At 39.4% G+C, this 23,256-nt stretch overlaps 1 protein-coding gene across 3 annotated transcripts in view; it reads left to right on the forward strand.

Moving 5' to 3' along the window:
- The window catches only part of LOC118162935 (chloride channel protein D-like), an 80,654-nt gene that overhangs the window by 41,499 nt on the left and 15,899 nt on the right, over nucleotides 1-23,256 (forward strand). For all 3 annotated transcript variants that reach the window (XM_035319385.1, XM_035319386.1, XM_035319388.1), the window contains 2 exons: nucleotides 3,274-3,440; nucleotides 20,580-20,759. In XM_035319385.1, the coding sequence (XP_035175276.1) occupies nucleotides 3,274-3,440; nucleotides 20,580-20,759 (347 nt within the window). The remainder of the gene's footprint in view (nucleotides 1-3,273; nucleotides 3,441-20,579; nucleotides 20,760-23,256) is intronic.

A 23,256-nucleotide genomic window follows, 5' to 3' on the forward strand; every position in this document is an offset into this window, starting at 1 on the left:
GTGAGCGAATCATTCTTTGTTGCAAATGCCTTCCCCAGCATTTCTGATTTGATCTCTGGAGTATATTCTTGTATTTTGTATGCTTTTATTGCTAATAAATGCTATTCTACAACTTGAAAACTCCCAGTAAGTAGGAAATAAGGTTTTCTCTAGGTCTCTAAATACTTGAATGTGGAATCAAATCCATCTTTTATAAAAACTTTGTTTTAGACTATCATCACAAATAACTTGGTCTATAATTAGTGTATACAGTTTCATCTTAGCTTAAGCTCATGTGATGGGTTACATTTTCATGCAAAGTTTTCTTGACATTTTAGAAATGATTTTATCTGTTCTTCATGCTCATGCTTCAAATGTATAATTGATTTCTAAGTCATCTGCAGACTTGCTTTAAAGTGTTGCTCTAGTATTACCTATGTCCAAGAAAATTTCATATCACAAAAATTGACTCTCCTGTTTCCATCTGTAGTGAGAGTTCAGGACAACTGTAGCTGCTCTGTTTTGGCCAAAGTTTCAATTTACTTACATATAGAAGATATTGCTCAAAATGCTTTTAACATGTCTTTCTTTAATGACCTCAGCCATGCTAGCCTGCCAAAGATAAACAGCATTTCTGCTTGGCAGGCATTAACTCTTGGAGGAAGTTTTGTCTGACGCTGAACCCAGAGGCACTTGCTCTGAGTGTTTGCTTTGCTGAGTTCTAGAGAAGAGCCATCCCCACAGATCCCAGCACTCAGGAGGGCTGCAGTGCTGGGGAAAATCAGCACCAGCCACAGAATTTCTCAATAGCAGATGTAAAATGTTGCTGAATATTTGAGAGAATAAAGGAAGAGGGTGCGGGCCAGGCCAGCTTGACTGTTCCCACTAGAGGATGGGAGGGTAGGAGGAAAGGATAAAATGGGATAAAGAGCAAGGAGGGGAGCCTGGAAAGCCAGCTTTCTGGTTCTTGCTGTTCTGGAGGTGTTCAGGTTTGCTGCTTCTGGGATGAGCAAGCAGTGCTAAGGCTCTCATGGCACCAGGCACACTCCTGTGCTCTCTACAAAATTGGCAATAATGTCCACTTGTTGCTTCCCATAGTCTGCGTATATTTGTCTTTTTCTTGGGCTGGCCTTCCTGGTAACCTCTTCTTTTGTCCTTTCTGGAAGATGTCTTATTTGCTGGATGCTTAGCTTCCTGTGGCTAGAAGAAAGGAGGAGCACATGGCTTGAGTTCTCAAGTCTGTAGTCAGTTCTCGTCCATGCTCAGGGGGTTTCCACTAGATTTTTGGAACAGTAGTAACGATATCCACACAACTTAATGAATGCTTTCTCCCTTTATTCTGGTGGAGATTACTTCTTTGCAGGTTAAAGCAATCACTTGAGAATGTTTTCAGAGTATGAGTTTCAATAGTTTTTAAAGTTAGAGTTTTAGAGTGCTTTTATAGCTTTTTAGAGTGCTTTTATATTAATTTTTAATGCTTGTATTATTCCAGAAGAGTTCCCCATAGCAAAATACTTTAAAAATAACCTTAAAAGGAATCCACAATAAAGGAGTCTCCATCTGTGTGAATGAGTTGTGGCAGATACACTGAAGCAATTCTTAAAATCCCACAGTTGCTGTTTTCCTTTCAACTGACATGTTCCTGGTGTTTTTAAATAAAACAGTTGAACACTAGGTTTAAAAAGACATTCAAAGAATGCTGTGCTGTTATTAGAAATCCTTAGCTATGTCCAAGCAGGAAGGACAGTTGCACGACCCTGTCGTGCACGGCTGAACATGCCACGAGTCCCTTGTTGGCATATACCCTAAATCATCCCTGATGTTATCACTGTGAACCCAGAACTGAGACAGCACAAGGGTGAAAGTATAAAGCCTGGATAAAAGTGCTACAGCTTATCAGGCAGAAATGTGTTTATTGGCATTCGTTGAATGTGGATGCTTGGAGTACTTAACAATCTCTAGCTAATGAGGTCTATTGAATGGCAATGTGCTGCAATTCACTTTGTCTGAATTGGAGAGAAGTTTCTGGGCAAAAGCTTCTTAGTGTTAGGAGGGAAGTTCACATATTTTATTCCATGATAATTGCTAATTAATAACTTTTTTTTTTTTATGAGATACAATGATAGGGGAAATAATGGGAAGGAGATGGCAGTTTTAATAATAATAAAACACTATTAAAGGAGCATAAAGGGAATATTTGTGTACAGTCATTTTCACCAAGAAAAATATTTGAACTAGTTGTGTGTTGGGCTTAGACAGATTAAGTGCATTCACATTACTCTTTACTTCATGCACAATGATTCACTCAGAACCCTTTGTTGATCTGCGGTTGTATTGGTGTGCTTCATGAAGTCACTCCCACCATTGCTGTTAAATGTCTGCAGGATATGTGAACCCAGTCTACTTTTGCATTGCAGTGAGATAGCAGTATGGTGGCTGTGTCCATCTGTGGAGGCAAAACTAAATAATCAAAGGGGGACATAGTATTAAAACATACTAAATGCTTTGCCATTCACGTGACCATGCCCTCAATATGTAGGGAGAAAATGCAAGTGTACTCAGGTAAGATATTTTAGGTATCATAACCTTGTATGCACTCTGTTTCCCTATAGCAGGTGTTGTTGTAGATAGATTGATAGATTTGTGATAGCTGGGAAAGGGATGCCTGCACAACTCCTTGTACTGCTGAATGCTGTTCAGCATGGCAACTGTGTGATGTTTCTGCTGCTTGATCTCCTGGGCTTGACTTCTGCTGAAAGCTTCTTGTTGCCTTTCCTGGCATCTTTCAAGATGATGTTTGTACAAGGAGTTCGTTCTGTCTCAAAGCAGCAGTATGGGAAAATAATTTTATATCTCCTGAGCTCAGCAAGAAAGAAAAATATTTGGATTTGTTTGCATTTTTAAATATTTGTCACGATGCCAAGCTATTTAAAACAATCTGGCTACTCCATCTCTACTTACCCTGCTCTGATACTGCAAAATTATCACAAACCACCTGAAATATGGGAATCAGATGTGAGTTTTAATGCCAGTGCACTGCTTCAAGATGATAGGAACGGGAGGGGGAGCTGTCACTGCGTCAGCCAAGGCTTTTTGGTGGAAGTGTTGATTGATTACCTATCCCTCCGAAGGAGAGGGAGTGCTCTTCTAGTTTTAACCGAGGCAAGGTGGCTGAATTGCTTCCTGTTCCCCTGTAAAAGAAGTAGATAGCCCTCTACTCAAAACCCATGCTATTGTCCCCAGCTGTAAGAAAGAAAAAGAAAAAGCAAGTCCTTTGTTCTCTTTTCTCCTTAGGTAGAGATCACGAATGATGTCCAGTCCTTGCTGCTGATAATGCTGGCTGTCATGGTGGCCAAAATGGTTGGTGACTTTTTTAACGCGTCCCTGTACAGCTCCCTCCTGAGGCTGAAATGCATTCCCTACTTGGATGTGGAACCTATTGTTCATCACAGGAGAAAATGGTGAGGTCTCTTTTGTTGCTGATATGTAAGTTTTCTGTGTCACGTTCTGCACTGAGACTGTGTGGGTCCTCCGTGCTGTGGAGCTTGGAAGGACAAAGGAGTAAAAGGAGACCCTGATCCTCAACACGGACCTCACAGGGCAATGTTCCGTATGAACAGAACAATGGAGACCCCCTTTCTCTTAGAGTTTATGGTAGCATCTGAATTACCACTTTCACCAGAGTCCTGAGAGCACTAAGTGCTCTATAATGCCTAAACTGTCTAGTTAGATGCTGTTCATTAGAGCAAATGGTCCAATAGAGAATCTAGTAGAGGTTTCCAGGCAGTTGCAACTGTTTCTTGTGAGCAGATGCCATAGAGCAGAGGAACAACAACAGTTTGTAGAATCCCTTATGGTGAAATTTGCCTCACCTAATTTATGGATGACTGGACTAGGCTTCCTGCGTGTTCAGTACATTTTCAGGCAGAGAGTCCTGCCATCCAAGGATAGCAATTTGAGGCAGGTTGGATGAATTGTCTTCTGAAAGTGCCTTCACTGACTTAGACTGAATGAATAGCCTGGAAAAACAAACAAACAAACAAACAAACAAAACCATTTTATTAGGTCAGGTGAGATTAACCCCATTTGTCCTGTATATGAACCAGTATCTGAAATTTCAGTCTGTTGATGAACATTTATAATCAGTAATTGAACCATTTATAACCATTAACAAGAACCATTTTCTCTTCTAAATGTAGGTTCTGGGTCTACAGTTACTTGTAGGTAACGAGAACCGTACTGCTGTCTTCTACAAAATAATGCAGAAATGCTGTTTCTTTAAGCTATTCTGTAGGAAAGAAATAGGAAATATGGTGAAAAAAATAGAAGGAAAAATGAATTTATTTATTTACCATAGGAAGACTTTTTATATTCCTTAAAGGATATTTGGGTAGTATATATCCATGACCAAAGCTATTTGTAGGATATTTTAGCTGTCATTTCTCACAGTATTGTGATTTACTAGAAAAACTCATATTTTCAAATAACCCTTTAGAAAAATAAACATATTGGTGACTTGTTCTATCCACATTTTATAACTTTCTTCTAAATATAACCCTATCTGAAAGTTTTTAGCAAGCACATTGAATACTGGTTGTACTCTAACTGTATTTGACATGAGGAGGAAAAAGCCAGCAATGTAGTAGGAGGAAATGAAAACAATCTGTGATATTAGGGATGACTTCTATTTGTAACATGGCAGATAAAACAGAGGGGAAGAAGTCATAGAGTTCCCTTTGGTGTTCCAGTTATATGACAAGTCTATGAAAAGAATTGTAGCTATTTTCCTGGTTCAGAGTGAGGTCCCATTCCCTTGAAGGACAACTCTATCTATCAATCTATACATATATCTATATAAGAATAATCTAATTTCCCTCCCACTCCTTTCCCTTTCCTCTCCAGGAACATTAAAGAAAGTTTCTGGATAATGTGGTCACGGAATATACTGATACTCTAAAGCAAAAAAAAAAAAAAAAGTATCACAACTCGGTAAAACTTTATAGATGGTCACCTTCCAGGCTGCTATTTTTAGTCCAAATCTTCTTAAACAGTCTGAATAGGCTATGGCTTCCACCCATTGCTTGGCCTCTCAGGCACTATTCTTGGATGCTCTGTTACTTTATTATGTCCTCAAAGAAATGAAACTTCACCATTCAGCCACTTCAAAATTCCAGAATTTGGACCAATCCTTTGATCTGTCTTGGAGTTTAGGCATCCCCAAATCCTAAATACTGACTCAAGGCAACTCTGGATTAATAATGCACCTTTTGAAGTCATGTCATAATTTAAACAAATTCTGATGTTTCACACGTAGTCTTTGTAAGCATTCTAAAAGCAAGCTGCTGTTACTTTACCTAGCCATAAAAATGCACAGATTAAGATGACTGTCAAAAAAAAAAAAAAAAAAAAAAATAATAATAATAATAAAAAGCCTGTGTACATGTTTCCATGCCTCTGTTTCCTCATTATTTCTGAGCATCCCTGAAACTTGAGTCAAAATTCTACAGAAAGGTGGCAGGCCAAATTTTCTCACTTGTTTTCTCTCTGACTGGTCCTGCAGCTAACAAGATGCTGTGGAAGCTCACCTATCTTATTTTCTAGTCTTTTATTGCAGGGTGACTATCTGAGCCCTGACTATCTGAGGCTCTGCTGTTTTCAAGTTCCAGTTATTTGCTGCACTTTGGAGGTATTTTTATTCTTCACATGGCTATACCCAGATATCATTTTGCTCAGATTGTCCTCTTTCTCTGGCTGTATCAACTTGGCAGAGAGTATGCAATCACAGTATTCCTGCTCTGGCAAAGCATAGGTGACAGAGTTGCACATGGAGCAGGTTCTGCATCGCCTTTCCTCAATTAACTGTTCTGTGAGATCACAAAATGTATAAATTGTGCACTTCTGGATTCCCCAAATCATAACAGGGAATGAGATTAGCTGTGTAGGAACTGGTAGCTAACGTATTTATAAACAGGTGATAAATCGTATTTGTGTATGCAGAGTGAAAGGCTTGGATAACTAACAGCTTGCTTAAGAGCCATAGAAATGCCACATAAATTGCTATCCTTCTTCAACTGAAACTGAAAAGTCTTTGGAAAGCAGTGTCTAGTTGGTAGCAGGGAGGAAAAATGTGAAATTCAAGAGAACATATATTTTTAGGCATTTAGCACTTGTACTGTATGAGAGAAAATGGAGATCTTCTCTTTTCTTCATAGGTGTTAAGGATGAAAAGATCTCTATTAGATCATTAGTTCATTCTTCTTCCTGGGCTGGATAACATCCCCAGGCACAAGATTTCTTGGACACTTAAATGAGAAGGGAAAAATAGCTTTTAAGTGATCAAGGGATGTCAAGGCCCAGATCCACAAAATAATTTAACTCCTAACTCCTGTGGAAATAAGTGGGTATATTAAGAAGCTAAATTATGTACTTGCTTACTTTGAAGACAACTCTGTAAATAGTGTTGTAAGTGAGACTGGTGGAAGTGAGACCTTGCTCCTCTGTGGTTTTCCAATACCTAACTCCTCCTTAGGGACTGGCATCTCTGGATGCCTTTCTTCCTACAGAGCAGAGAGGCTTGAGGTTTGTTTTCTTAATACTTCATTGATCTGTTATATTCTGTGCCCTGGCTGATAAGGCTCCAACCACAGCTGTGTCTAGTACATGGCTGCTATAGTGCACCATGATTTCTAGCTATGTCTCACACCACCGTAAACACCCCTCTTATAAAATCTGGTTCACTGGAACACTCGGAGCTGCTGGCTGCCAGGGAATGTTCTTTAATGAGGGTAAGGAGTACTTGAACACATCTACGCCTTGCCAACTCTTCCTGCTTTTTATAAGCTACTATACACTTCAGAGAGAAAATATCTTAGAGGCTACTTTTTAATGGGACAAGTTTACTTAAGAGCTGAGTGGAGCTGGTGCCAGTAGTTCTGTTTTGTTCTAGCTTAATATTAGCCTTGTCAAAGTTCTTATAGCGTCTCCTGGGTGTTTCTGTATTGCATACCATATAAAGCTGTTTTTGGGAGCCAAGAATTTTGGCTGGAATATATATTATAGTGGTCTCATTATATATTTTTTTAAAGTGTATCAGAGGTGGCCCTATATTAAAGATCCACAGAACAAGGGTGATTCTTTTTCCCTTTCTCCTTGCTGGTTTTCCCTTAGCCCACATTGCAGACATTGGATCCAGAAGTTAAGCCAACCCAAGTTGGAGGGTTATTTGGGATCCAAGGTCCTGGTTTGGCCTGTTATAAAAATTGGAGTAATTAGCAAACTTTTTAGATGAGGCTTTGGATTTTGAAAATCACCAGAATCAGGGGGTATGGTTTTTGGTTTGGGCCTAGACTAGCACTACACTAAGAGTTTCCTTGCTCATCTTGCTGACAAGAGTGTACATTCAGGGTCAATTTACCAGGATGCACGTGGTGCATCCCGTTTTGCCTCTTTGAAAAGTCAGCGTGTCTCATGGCCGCTTAGCGCTTTCATCCTGAGAGGCATCGTTAGGGGGTAGACTTGGCAATGGCTTCGCATCAGAGGGCACCCAGCCCATCTTTTGTAGAGTGCTTGTGGTGGAAGCTGGATCCTGTTCTGGCTGCACAAAGGAAAAGGGAGCTGCTGTAACAAGGCCACACTTTGGGGAGAACCCTGGCTGCTGCAGAAATCATGGAGGGAAGGTGTTGAGATGTGGGTGAGATTTATTAAAATTATATGTGGGCTTTAAGTTGCCTCTCTGTCAGGCTTACGGAAACATGGCAAAAAAAAAACTTTTTTTTTTTTTTTGATCCCTTTTTGTCTGTTCTCCTGTGCTGGGCTTTGAGTTTAGTATGATTCCATTACTTGGGAAGCACCTGTACAAAGCCATGACAAGGCAGTACTCCTCCTGACAGAAATCCTATTTCAGGTCCAGATGTAACTTTATGTGCTTTATGAAGAAGAGCAGCGTAGCCTCACCTTATTTTTAATGTGGGTTTGGTGTTCTCATGTGGGATGGTGAAAGGACTTATTGTGCCTTCTTGCCCTGTACCAGCTCCCACAGGTATCCGTGCAAAAGTCCAGCCTATCTGTCTTCACAATCCTGTTAATCTACAAAGAAGTTCATATTAGCTTGTTTCACTGGGCTCTGGCCATCAGACTGTGCTGGGCTCCAAATAATCCAAAGGTATCCCTAAAAAAGGTTCACATGAATCTGGTGTGCATGAATTTATGTGAAGAAGGTTGTCTTAATGTGAAAATGAATAAGAGGTGAACTTACAGCTGGGCAGTGTTGCAGCTGTGTATTAACCTGGATACTTACCTTATTGATGTACTTTTTGCTCTCTGACAGGTGATGATGAACAATGCCCCTTAGCCTGTAGTTTTCTGGAGACCTGACTGTCTTCCTTTACAAGATTTTGGGGAAAAACAGCTTAGTGGCAGTGAGTGATCTACAAAAATGACCTAATGGGTCATTTCTGTCCATTAAGGCAGTGTCTTCAGAGACCAAAGACACTGTTTTCTCAGATTTTTTTAATGTTAAATTTCACCCCATGCTTCACATTTAATATGAAGTGAGTTCAGTGTCCAAATATGAACAACGTCTCACAGGAAAAAGTCATATGTAAATACAGTACTAATATTGATAAAGATTCAGATGAGGCAAAAATGAAGGCTATATCGACAGAAGCAGGAGACCAAGGTGAAGTTGCAGTTCTGTTGTTGGGTCTGCCCCATTTCCTCATATTTCTTTGGTCGAAACAATTTATTTTTCAGTTTTCTCAGTTAAAAAAGAGATGGTGCCTACATACGTCATGTTGCTTTCAGCATCGCTGTGTTACTAAGTGTTGTCAGTTCTTAAATGTAAGGCCAGTTCTTAAATGTGAACCCTAAAAGATGATTTTTAACCTGCTCTAATTTTGACTACTTAATGAAACTACTATCTAAAGGCACAGTGTGAATCAAAATTACTTTATTTATTTAGATTGTTAAAACCATATAAAGATGCCCAATATTCTGTTTGCCTTACTGTTTATTTTTAGAGTGGAGTCTGAACATATAAAAAAAATAAGTCTTCCCATGCTACAGTAAATGCCAGCAGATACAGCCCTTCCTCCAACACAAAATAAACCTTTACCACCCTTAGCCATTCCCTTTCCTAAAATGTCCAGGATGAGAGCTGTAGCTGGTGTTGTACTCTGAAGGTTAGGAGTTGCAGGCTTACATGGGGCAGCGATGTGGAGTAAGTGTGAAGCTGGCTGAGAGGAGGGCTTGTGGACACCTGGCCACCAGCACTCTCCTTTGGTAGGAAGGGCGTGGGGCTGACTAATAGCTTGCTGCTCACCTCCTGCACTTACAAGAGTGTAGGTACGCACTGCAGGCCTCAGAACAGAGTATATACAATGGAAGCATGAATACAGGAAAATAATGACAAGAATAGTGAAGACGAGCCAACAAGTTGTCTGACTGAAATCCTTGGAGAAGCTTGTAAATACTTTAATGTTTACACATGGCCTGTATATTTGCACAATTACCTTTCCATGAGCCTAAAATGTTTTACACTGGAATATTTACAGGCTCTAAGAAATGGTATGTTCTGATATGTCTGAAACTGAAGGGTCAGCTTCTTCATCCCTTCATTTTCTTTCATTTTTGTCAGGAGAAATTTAAGCTGGGTTTCCTCCCCTTCCAGAATATGCAAAAAGTAAGTGTGCCACCAAGGTTGTATACTGATCACAATCGCTGTGTGCTAAGAAGAAAACATTCTGACTTTACAAGTGAATGTTGTACTCTGTAGTGAGACTTTTAAGGGAAACAAACTTATAAGAAGTTTGAAAGACTGGTTTGGTGCTGCTGGGCAAAACCTTGGAGAGAAAGTTTGGATGCACATAGAGACAGATCACATATGGTGAGTTTTGAAGTCCTGTTCCTCTGATTTCTGTCACAAGGCCCTTTTCTTACCTATCTAAAGCAAGGTCCCCATTACGGTGTGAATGAGACCACCATGGGGTTGGTAATCCTGCTGCAAGTATTGGGCATGCTATGTCAATGAACAGGAACTTAACATGAGATTATGGTTCTTACTGTAAGGTCCATCAGGATATAGCCCTTGTACGTCAAATCACCATTAGTGAGTGTAACATAGGTCCCTTTGGATCATGGAGAAATCTTTCCACAGATGTCTTAGCTGACGCTGCAGCCTGCTCAATGCTGAGGGTGGGATGATAAATCCACACTGACTCTTGATGCATTTTCCATTGCTGGGGAGTCCTGTGAAACTGAAAGAAGTGACTTCTGCACACTTTCCACAGGAGGAAACACACTGAAGCAACATCTGGAACTAATAACCTGTGTTTCAGAGCTAGCTGGCTGGCAGCGAACAAGCTGCTCCAACTCCTGCAGGTCTGTATGTAAAATACGCATGCAGGGACTTTCAGCTGTGGGAAACTGAACACGGCTTCTGCTGGCCCAGCTTGAAGGAGACTCCCTTCTAGCTCACCTGGGAGGACAGGCTGCCTGTATGAGTACCACCGCAGCCTTCAGATGTGGCTGCACACAGGTGGAGCGTGCACACAGGCACAGGCACAGCCCGTCTCCAGCCACTGGATGGGGTATTCCGCTAATTGGCTGCGTCTGCTCTGGTGTCTGGCCACCATTTGGCAGGTACTGACAGTTTCCACTTAAAACCAGCCAACCTTGCCGGAAATCCAGCTGTGCCGGCAGAGAGGCCGATCTCATGAAGATGTCATTGAACAACTCTTTGAATTCATTCAAGAAATGGTGGGGCTGACTCAAAGCTCACTGAAGTCCCCCGGGAGTCTTTGCTGGATATGGGAACACAGACATCCATTTATGTAAGAGCTGTATTTTGATATTCTTGAGTTACACGTAAGGATATCATCTTTATTATTGCTCTGGCGACTGCTTCCGAGTTCACCTTAAGCTGAAATTAATTCTCTTTGCTGTTCATGCATATGTCACTTTTTCTGTTCCTGTGAGTGTTGCTATATCCTCATAAATATTAGGAGCTTGTCATAGCGGTTGTCATGATGGAAAGAATTATTTATTTGCAATGAGGAAACAGATGGCACAAAATACTTTAATGAATTTCAACATGTTTGAGAAATGAAATACCCTTTTTAGAAATAATATCAGTTTTGCAAAGCTGTTAAATGCCATTTTGCACGATCACAAGGGAGGCTTGTTTTTCAATACATTGAGTGTACACAGAGACACAGCAAAAGTAAGGCAAAAGAGGGCACAAAATGGAGTAGTTTTATGAAAAGTCATAAAGCCATGAGCACAGTTTTATTAGCTGCTGCCATTCAGTAAGTGGGTTTGTGACAGTAGGTGAACAGGAGATGAAAGTGACAGCAGATGGAAAGAGCCCAGAGAAGCTGAGTCCTGCCTAGTGCTGGGACTAAGGAAGGAGGAGAAAGAAAGCAAGTCAGACACACAAAATCCTTTCCCAGAATTTTTGCTATATATGTTGACCATGTTGTGTTGTAGGTACAGTGCCAGGTGCAGAGAGATCACTGTGCATTTTCTGGAAGAGCACATAAGTAATACCAACTTTGGTGATTTTATTTTTAACTGGGATGTAAGTACAAGCATATTCTCCATTTGTAGAGGTAGGTCCTTGCCGTAAAGTCACAATATAGGGAAAAAACAAAAACAAAACAAACAAACAAAAAAAAACATGTACTGCATGTGAATGGTACTTGGAAAGCAGGGGTTTATTTAAAGAAATATTTACAAAATAATGAGAGTATATATAGAAAGTTGTAGCTTACAGTATTTTTATGAAAAATAAAAAAAAGCTGGGGGGTGATTGAATAGTTCAGTTGAAAGGGACCTAAAAGGGTTATCTAGGCCACCTGCTTGGCCACTTCAGGGCTAAACAAAAGTTAAAGCACAGGGACATGGTTTAATGGTAGACCTATAGTGATAGGTGGATGGTTAGACTTGGTGATCTTAAATGTCTTTTCCAACCTAAAAGATTCTATTATTCTATTCTATTGAAGGCATTGTCCAAATGTTCCCATGAACGCTGACAGGCGTGGGGCACCAACCACCTCTCTATGAAGCCTGTTCCAGTGTCTGACCACCCCCACAATAAAGCCGTTTTTCCTAATGACCCGTCTGACCCTCCCCTGGCGCAGCTCTGAGCTGTTCCAACACGTCCTGACACCAGTCACCAGGGAGCAGAGGCAGTCACCTCCCTCTGCTTCTCTTCTACTTCTCAGGAAGCTGCAGAGAGCAGCGGGGTCACCTCTCAGCTTCCTCATCTCCAGACTAGACAACCCAAATGTCCTCAGCCTCTCCTCACAGGACATGTCTTCCGGTTCCTTTACCACCTTTGTTGGCCTCCTCTGGACACTTTTCAAGGACCTTAACAACCTTTTTATGTTGTGAAGCCCAGAACTGCACACAATACTCAAAGTAAGGCCACACCAACACTGAATATCATGGCAGAATTGCTTCTTTTGACCATCTGGCTATGCTGTATTTAATGCACCCAAAAAAATGGTTTGCCCCCTTGGCTGCCAGGGCACACTGCTGCCTCATGCTGAGCCTGAAGGCACAGGCACCCCCAGGGCCCTTTCTGCTGAGATGCTCCCCAGTCACACGTCTCCCACTCTGCGCTGTCTGGCATTGCTCTGTCCCAGGTGCAGAACCCTTCATTTTCCTTTGTGGAACTTCATACATCAATGATTGTCAAATTCTCCAAGGTATCTAGATCACTCTGCAAAGCCTCTCATCCCTGTAGAGAGAGTCAACAGCACCTCCCATTTCAGTATCATCAGCAAGCTTGCTAAGGATGCATTCAACTCCTGCATTCAGATCATTGATAAAAATAATAAAGAGAACTGGCCCTAGAACTGAACTCTGGGGAACGCTGCTAGTGACTGGCTGTGGTTTACTATGGTTCTCAATATGCTTGTGGCATAGGAAATGGGCTAGTATTTTTAGAAATGGGAATGTTGAAGTTTGAGGGGTTAAATGCCTTACTTTCCCAATGCATGAGCAAATGGAAGAAGTGCCTTTGCTCAAAGCCCTGGTTGTAAGTGTCAAAACCTTCTGTTTTCTGAACTGGGATTAGGGTAAAATCTGTATCTCCAGATACCAGTGGTATGTTTTAATAACCTGACTGCCCTTATCCATTACAAAGTGCCTGGTTCTCAGAGGTATTGAGGAATCAGAGATAGATCTTTTCATGTATTTTTCCATCCATATTGCTTTAGTTCACTCATTCTGTAGTCTGTTAGACCTAAATCTCTATACCTTATTTTGACTAAAAGGTCATCTGATAATCTGTGTCTGATTATTAAAACATTTATTGTTTTCACTGTCTATTCCCAAACATTTTTAAGCCAGCATTTCTAATATACTAGTCAGTGCTTTCTTGGACCAGGCAGAGTGGAAAAGCTAAGGTAGCTGGTACAGTACACGAGGGCGGAGGCCCTGAATGAAGCTTTTATAAAAACGGTCTCATAGGAGCTTTCCTCTCTTCTTTCCAGTTTGTATTAGTTTTTTTGGCATATGTTTGCAAGAAACTCATCATGTCATTGCATTTGAACTGCAAGAGCCAGCTTAGTATTTTGTGAATTTTCCTTGGAAATTGCTCTGCAGTGATCTAGCCAGAGTACATGCAATTCTCTTTTTTTTTTTTTTTTCAGTTATAAGCAAGATCATGAGGTATTTATTTTAGTGCACAATTTACTTGTTTCTCCCAGTTTATTCCTTTAGAAGTTTGTTTGAAATGTTTATTTGGATTTAAATTGCTTGCTTGCACTGGTGTAGTTTTGAGAAATGACTTTCTTTGCTTCTGGTTGGATATAATGCCAGGGAAGATGAATTCTACAAGAGCCTAACTCTTTTTTTTTTTTTTTTTTTTTTTTTTTAATGGCAAAGATTCCTACAGGCTCAGATAATAATTTGGAAAATGCAAGGATATCTGAGTCATTCCCGTTCTGAATATACTAGTAATTAGTGTAATTAGACATCAAAACAGCAAATCCATCTTTGTTCCTTCTCTCTGTATACATCTACACACATTTGTGTGTATGAGGACTACAGATATGAGGGATGTCATGCAAATATGGATGCCTGTGGTGACATAGAATTTGTATAGAGGGATTGAATGTTATCAATTGTTCAGTTATTAGGTAAAATTTGGCCTTTTCCTCTATTAGGTGTCTACCTGTGGGAGAGAAAATACTGCATGACTAGATATAGGGGCATCTTACAGGTCTCTCTGGAGAGGGGGAACTCTCAGATATATTCCTGTGCCTGGCATTTTCTGCTGATGAAGTTGATGTAGCCCTCAGTTCAGCACACACTGTTGCAGAGTTGCTTGGATTGCATAGCTGTTACACTGAGGTAGATTTTGGGGAGAATTCCAAGGGCATGGGGAAAATGAATCCTGGAAGGATTGTGTGCTTGTCAGTGAACATAGGTTGTTTGTGTCTCCTAATTAGTGAAAAACCTGCCTCGGGGATAAGGATGGAGATACCCAATAGAAGGGGTGTGTGTGCACTAATAGTAGTTTTGGGAAATGTATATAAAATGTCCACTAGTGACATTTAGTACATAAGGCAACAATTCACAGATGTGTAGTCTCTTTACAGCTGGCTATGTGGTGCTTGTGTGTGTCCTGCTTTGCTGACAATGCAGTTCAGTATCCTCAATGTGAGGGTGTTTTCTCCCTCAGTATCCTCCCTGAGTATCTTTGAGATAGCAGGTGAAGGTTCAGATTCCCCATGGTGAAAACTGATTTAGTACCTCCCATATTTCTACCAAAGGCAGTCTTCTATATGAAGAAGGATACCAAATCATGTCTGTAGGATGTCACTCTTCAATGGCCTTGGTGCAATGCCCCATGCTTGCCTCGCAGTGTTGTCGATATATGTGTAAGAGCAGGTGCTTTCAGACAGCTGCTTGTTTGGACTGAGACATTTCCACACTTACTACTAATCATGTGGGGAAATGTGCAGTTCTGAATACAAATACCAAGTGAGTTTAGATGCCTTCAAGTTTGGGTGGTAGTAGTGAGCAGGCACTGTCTGTAGTTATGAATATTTAAATACCCATAGTCACCCTAATACTGTCTGACATGACTCTTTACTAAATTAGGTGGCTAGTTATAATCTCTAAATTTGTTTTTGGACTAGCACTCTGGAAGCTAAGTCAAGAACTATGTCCTTTGTGTTTATACCTACAGCTCAGCTTGTTGTGTGCTGAGGCCTTAGTTTTTAAGCTGCTCTTTGAGTAGTTCCAGCACATGGATCCACTCACACAGTCTTTTACCTCCTTGTCCCAAGATCCCATGCACAACCTAATTTTTTATTTTATTTTTATTTTTTAAAGCTAAATGGCCTTGTATAAACAGCTGTATCTATACAAAGTGAGTAGGAGCTGCTGTTTTTCTAACTTGGTAGTATTTTATACCGATGCTGGTGGTGGGAAAAACTTCATAAGGGAAGAACAGAGAAAAAAGGTTTTGGCAGAAAAAAAACAAAACCAAAAACAAATATATCCCCTCCCCCCCTACTCTTTCTCCCCCTGCACATTTCTTTTCCAAAACACATTAATTTTCTTATTTGTTTTTTTTTTTTTTTTTTTTTTTTTGTTCTGCATTTTTTCAAGTATTAGAGAGACAGTTTCCCAGCAGATTATGAGACCATGTGGAAATCCATTTGTCTTTCGCATACAGTAGTTGCTAAACATATATAACTTTCAAATCCTCTCTGGGAAATAAGTGACAGAGACATTCAGCTAACCCAAACAACACATTTCACAATAAGCACTGTGCTATCAAAAGGCCTCTTGACTAAAAAGCTAAATGTCCCCTCATTTAAGGATATTGAGTGAGCCAGGACCAGGAGATGCTGGGAAGCTTGTCATCTTACAGTCAATATAAATATTTGTAGATATACTGAACAGAGACTGAACTCTGCCAAACTTTTGGCTCCTGGTTTAACTAGAATTTCTCCCTCAGTTGCGTTCAACTAAAAAAAAGACAGCGAGGAGTCATAGGCGTTGTCTGCTGCACAAAGTTCCACTGAAAACTGATTTTAAATAAATCTAATTAAATTAAAATGCATTGCTAGCACGAACACACTTACTTGAATTTACACTGTGCTTCTATTCATTTAATTTAACTTTAAATCAGTTTAAATCTGTCTATTTCAGGATTTAGTACTGAGTAGAGCAAATCTATTTCAAAATTAATATAAGTGGTGTCCTTTTCCAGTATAACTAGATTTTATAGAGCTTTTTGTTTCAATCTATTGATCTCAATGAGTATTCTGTGAACATACTGAAAAAATATTTTTTTTCAAAGAATTCACTTGCAAATCTACTGAAGTCAGTCATCTGCACATGATCAGCTTTTCTGCAGTACTTATATACTATTCTATTATATAATGAGATCAGTATTGGCATGAAAATTTTTGATAGGATTTTATATAGTTCACTTTTACCAAGTGACTTGTTGAAAGAAAATTGGTGGGACTGTGGCTTGTATTTAGAAATCTTTTTATTAATAAAAAAAGCAAAGCAAAACAAACAAACAAAAAAACAAAACAGAATTTGGATTCAAATGTAAGCAACTTTCTGCAATTTTGTGAGTTTATTCACAATGGGATTTCTTTAAAGATGGTAGAGAAAAAGAAAGCTAACATGAATAAACTGTTTTTGTAATGTAGTAGCAAATTTTCATAAACATGTGGTTGATTTTGTACTGGATTGAAAATCATGAAATAAATCTGTTCAGTTTTTCTGGCCAAATGAAGTGCATGATAGTAGAAACTAGAACATAGTTGTTCTAATATTTGGCAATGTATTTGCAATGCAGGCAAGTAATTGTAATGACCTCCAACGTGATAATGTTCCCTTATGCTAACCACCCCACCTTCTCAATTGTTTGAAATTTTGACTATGCTGCTTAAATGCTCTGAAAAATCACCACGAACCCCCAAACAAGCTCCTGAGAAGAATTTTCTTGAGATGCTGTAGCTGTTTAGGGCAATAAAACAAGAAATTTGGTTTACAAGAAGCCCAAATAATATCTAGGGCTGTTCTGAGCAGAATGGCCTGTAACGAGTCAATGGGTAATCATTCTCAATGCAGAAAGAGGAGGACTGGAGAGGCAGCTAAAAAAGATAAAGCAAGTACGTGAATAAATTCAAGCAAGCAGTGCTGCTGGTTTTCTCATGCACCTTGGTCCTTGAAGTGTGTTTGAGTTAGGATTACTTTACAATCCTTTTAAACCTTTTAATCATTTGAAGATTGCATAAAAAAAAGGTAAACTCTCTTTGAGGAAAATAAAAGTTGTCTTGTATTGCATGTTGTCTAAGGAAGCCTCCACATTATGATTAGATCTGTTATGGTTAGATCCTTAACAATTTATTTCAGTGGGAAAACTTCCACTAGATTTAATAGCTACAGGGCCCAATCTACATTTCCATGAATCATTTCAAGACAGTTTACCATTCAGGGATATTGGCTTCTTACCAAATGACTGTCCTATTTCTGTCATAAAGCAGAGTGTCTTTGTTCCATGTTGTATCCAGAGTCATGAATGTGCTCTTGAAAGGAACCTGAAACTTGGATATCATAACCTCAGTGAAACAACCTTAATGATCTAACACATTACACTACTGTAGTGAATTACATTTTGGGAGAAAATGTTCTCACATATCCTACAAAAGAAAAACTGATGCCATATCTATTGTAGTGGTGTGGCTATAGCTCTGTTTCTTTGAGGTAAATCTAAACATGTGAGAAAGATCTACATGATAAAATCCAAATGTAAGTTGCTCTTATTATTCCACATATAAAGGCATTATTCCACATATAAAGGCATTTTCAAAATGATAAATTAGATGACTTTGCTTGAAATTTCATTGTGAAACTGCGAGCTTTGTTGCATAAACACAAGTTTGTGACAGCAATTGCACTTACCAGCTAAGCAAAGTGTCCTTGGGAGGTATTTGGGCAGGCTCATAGTTGCACAAGAAGGAACACACCAGTAGCAGGAACTTGGCCTGCAGGACTGATGCCTGCATGGTGTACATTTGATATATAACTAATCTCTGGGGAGCACTGCTACCTGTAGGGCTGTGAGTATGGCCTGGGCAGTTAGTGTAGCTGGTGGGGATGTGAACCTGCAGGTGCCTGAGATGGATTTCAGGCTCCTCTGTACTGGTAGTACTCTCTTTCTCGCTCTTCTGAGAGCTCCCTCTGCCATCTCTGGATCCTGGCTGCTCTTGGGAAAGCTCATTCTGGTAAAAGGGATTTGAGCACCCATTTAAGAACCGTTTGAACCCTCAGCTGAACAGAAGGAGGGGCCTAGAGCCCACAGCAGGTCGTGAGTGGCAAATGGAGCCATTCCCATGATGACCTGTAGCTCTTGGTACAAGGAAAATGGCAACTTCTCCACTTTCAGGTCTGCCGATGCAGAATAGATTCAGTGCTCTGATAGCAGATGAACAAGTGATCAGTAACAGCAGCCACTGGTAAGTTAATGCTGTCTTTGCTACAAAGACACCTTGGCCTTATAACAGTCCTCCATAAAATAGCTGTTTTGCTTGCCTTTCCCTTCCCCTCAAAGCAAGCTTATTCTTTACAGTAATAGATGGAAGAGTAATTGAAAGAAACGTCACTGACAACAAGCAGTGAATCAGCGCTAATACGTAGTGTGTTGTTCTTACATCTGAAAAATCTGACCTATGATAATACAAGGTCTGTAGTTCCTGTAGGCAATACAGACACTTTATAATACCAGACAAAGCCAAGATCATGGAACCGTGTAACAAGCTATGCCTTGCTTTTATACAAATGCCTGATTTGAGAAAACCTAAGGATGTTTCATGGACTTCTGCAATAATTTGGAACATTTGTTTTCCATGCAATAGTTGAAAACCATAAAGTTGTGAAGATGGAAAACTTGCGTGCTGCTAGTAAATATGCTGTAGAATCTGTTGTAATGTAGCATTATTCACATTGCTCTTATTTAGAAATCATTCAGGGTTTGCACATACTTAATGTAATTCAGGAAGCAGTTATCATTTATCATGTTTTTACATTAAATCCACTATGCTAGGAATAGTACTTTTAATAGCAATACAGTGTATGCTGAATACAGAAAAAGTTTAAGACAGCCAAATACAGACCTATAGAGATAGAAAAGGAGGACAAACAGTAGCTTACTCTTTTAGGAAAAATAAAAATTCCCTGGTAGTGTTCAAAAAAAATAAACCAAACCAAAAACCATTTATTTGGGACTTTTTGGTTTTATTTTAACTAGCTGGTACTAAATTCTACACTCAGCCATCGTGATTTGCAAGGTAAACTGCTGCTCATTTTAGTTCAGAAACAAAATGTTCAGAGAGGTTCATTTTTCCGTAAGATGGTGTTCTGGTCTCTTGAAATGTGGATCTGTAATAAGATGGTGTTCCAAATTTTCATTGCCTGAAGTCTGTTTCATATAACCAGGGATGGGCATGACGTGATTTGATGCACATAAGACTGTTCTTTTTCAGGATGCATTTAAATCCATCTCAGTTTAGAAGAAGAAACTTCTTTAACAGCTGTGTGGGTGCCATGTATGAAGTGTATTGTCTTCTCAGTTCAATTATTCTTAGACAGGTGGTCACATCACAAAACATCAGAGTAACTGCCTTGAAAAAATAACCTTGTGTCTCTCAGGAGGGAGGACAATAATTAACAGCATATGGAAATAGTTGCTTTTTACCACAGGGATGAAAGGTAACATTGGTAAAACAGGATGTGGGCAAATTTATGCTCCAGTTGTCTCTGTCTGTGGTTTGTGTCAGCCTGTGTCTGAACAGAGGATTCTGGCTTATGATGTGTCCAGATGATAATCGGAATAATTAATGTATTTTTTGAAAATAGTAAATATGAAACAAGTTTAAAACTAGAGAAGTTCACTGACTTCTGTTGTCATAATCTACAGGCCTACTGTTATTCTGTAGAAATCACTGCTGAATTTTGCAGAAAGTATATTTCTTTTTCATTTCACTATACTGTCAGTAGTAGCAGCTATGCATGTCTTTCAATTAATGTATGTTCATGTTTCCCGAAACTTCACCTAGAACCTGAAAAATGTTAGAAAATACTGGGAAAAAAAAAAGTATACAACTTGTAAGAAACCCTTAAAGGGCTATCTTCCTAGATGCTACTGATGAAAAATGAAATTTGCAATAATGATCATGAGATGGAATTTCTCCAAAGTGCTTAACTTTAAACTATTTGATAACAATCAGAATTCCAGAGGATTTCAGTTCAGATTTAAAATCTCTTTTTAATGAGAAAAACCGTGCAAATTGCCAAATAGCTCTTACAATACCTTGTCTAGGATGACCATGTCATGCATATGGTTGAATTTATCATCTCTCACACAAAGAAAGGCAATGCTTGATAAGCAGTTTTATTGGATAATTACATTTTTTTTTTACATCTACAAATATAGCAGATTGATTTCCATCTTGAAGTAATTTACTAAAGTATTATGAACTCGTCAAATGCTAACGTGGCACAGTATGCCTTATTTCCTGTTTACTAAATAATACTTTGTCCGTCTGTTTTGTGTCTTTCAGGTTGAACCTGGAATTGTTCTCTGCCAGGGATGTCATGGAGCCTCATGTCAGAGTCCTTCACCTAAAGGAAAACATTGCTTCCTTGGCCCAGCTTCTTGCAAGCACAAAACATGGTGGATTCCCAGTGGTTTGCAGGTCCAATCCAGACCATGCAGAAGTGTTTCAGGGAACCATTAAAAGGTAAAAACACTATCAAATTATGTGATGTTTATGGCCATTTTTCAGTGTTTTTTTTTTTTTTTCTTTTTTTTTTCTTGTTTGTTGTTGTTGTTTTGTTTTGTTTTGTTTTTCTTAAAGCTTCTGTGAAGACCATATGGGTTGGTTATTAAGCTTCTTCCTACTTTCTTTAGCATGAACAGCAGGTGTCCTTTCAAGAAAGGACCTTGGAAAGCTTGAGGTACATGCCTGTCTTCTGTATCAAGGATTTATTGAAGACCATCAATGAAATGATCTCATGTGAATTGTAGAAAAAGGTTAAATTGCCCTTCATAACCTTGAAGGTTCACAGAAACAGTAGGATTTGAATCCTTTGAAAAGGGATTTGAATCTAGTTACTCATGAAGTGATCCCACATCAATTCAGAATTGGCCTGTTCTCCCATCACATTTTTTCATTTTATTAGTGTATGCTTTTAAAGGAAATGCATTAATGTAAATCATATCACAGATGAGATAAGCAACAAAGTCACTGGAAGAAACATGCAATGTAAACAAGAATTAAGCTAAAGGAATCCTTGCATACTAGGGACTCTCAAAAGGCATATAAAATATCCTGATAAATGAAATGTTACTGGTATTGTATTTCATGTGAGAGCAAGAGTGACTCCATCCTTTCAGGAAGGTACCTTAAGACTGTCCTTTGACTGGTGGGTCATGAGTAGGAGAAGCAGTGACTTAATTCCCACCTTGAGTATCCTAGAGGAAAGGTGAAGATGCATATGCAACTGCTACTGCGCAGGAGTTCACAAAGCAAAGCTCAATGAATGTAGCTTCCAATTACCTTAATACAGACACATGTTTGTCCTGAATGACCATAGTACTCTTGTATGCTTCCTTGTAGAGATTTTTTTTTTTTTTAAATCCACTTCTAATTTAACCTCTTAACTGGGTGGCAGTTTATAGCTATCTGTGATCAAACAAGGATAAAACTATTTTCTTCTATTGATCAGGATGGGGAAAAATGTTATCCACTTATCATCAGTGGAAATTTAGTTAGGACTTGTTCCCTTGCCTGCTTTGTAACAGCTTTTCAAGGATGAAATACTGGCAGCTGGATCACACTACCTCATCCATAGCTCTATGGTCAGCTGCAGTTTTGGACATGAAGATGGAAAGGGAATAAATATATATATAAATATATATATACTTTTTAAAGTGAACTTGCTTCACTGACAAATAAAACAGTTTGTATGAGCCTTTTAGAGAAATATCTGTTTGCAATGAGAAAATTGTACAGTGGAGATTCTTTGGGTTGCAGTGGCCTGAAGGAGTAACAATATCAGTAAGTGTGGGTCAATATACTTATATGTGGTATATATACTTGTTCCCTTGTTGTAAATGTTGCTAATAAGAAATGTGCTAAGGCACTAAAACCTAAATTTCTGAGTGATGGTCCACAGTGTGCACCAGTATGGAAGATATATCTATACTAGTGTACTTGTTTAGTTCTCAGCTGTCCTCAGAAATAAAACTAGAAAGCACACTAACAACTGATCCAGCCAAAGCTCATTTTAATTAAATTTATAGTCTCATCATTTCCTCATTAATTCATCAAATTACCTGGCAGGGAGAGTCCCAGGCTGCTGAGGAGTATGCTGAGTTTACACAAATACAGTTGTGCTTTGCAACACAGAGTGATGTTGTGTGGAACCAAGCAGAAAGGGAGGTCAGAGGGATGATCAAGAGGACATCCCAAAGAGAGGCACCTTTAGAGACAACCTGATGCTACTTGACAATTCTGGTAGGCTTGTGGTTTACTTAATTGCTAGAGCTCTTTTATGAATACATTCTGCTAGAGCCTTAAAAAGGATGAATGAATAACCTTTTCTCCTGCCATTCTCAGCATAAAAGAGCTGTTGCTAGACGGTTTTGAGTAAAACCAAGATATTGCTTTAAATGGTTGGCAAAGCAGCAGCTCTGTCAACACCCCTCCTCACCCCACCACATGCCCAGCTGCCTGAGAATTTCTGAGATGAGCTCTGGGTGCCTTGTTCCCAGCAGTGACTGCACGTGGCTTTGCTGTTGTGCGATGGGTCCTCACCAACACCAGGAAAGGAATGCTCTGCAGCCACCCTCTGAAACAAGCCTCCAAAAATGTGATGTGTCATGGAATTAGCGTATTCATAACCATAAGTAGTTAGGCTTTGGTTTTCCATCTTACTCATAAAATTACAGCTCTTGTGGCATGTAACTGTTAAGATCAAGATGAGAAATGCTGTGAGCTCCATAAAGGAAAAAGGTGCTGTTCAGCCTCTAAGTGTGGAGGATCTAATGCAATCCCATGTGGAGGTGACATAGCCACAGGCAGAAAAAGGATCATCTTGTACATCAACAGTGTTAAAGTGGAGAAAATATAGCTTGCCTGTCATGTTTTAAAAAGGTGGATGGGGGAAGATGCGATTATAATTGCCATGATGTTTTTCTTGAGAGTTGCATTAGGCATTATTGCTGATTTTTTT

This window comes from Oxyura jamaicensis, chromosome 2 (assembly GCF_011077185.1).
Source record: "Oxyura jamaicensis isolate SHBP4307 breed ruddy duck chromosome 2, BPBGC_Ojam_1.0, whole genome shotgun sequence".
In the NCBI taxonomy this organism is placed as follows: domain Eukaryota; kingdom Metazoa; phylum Chordata; class Aves; order Anseriformes; family Anatidae; genus Oxyura; species Oxyura jamaicensis.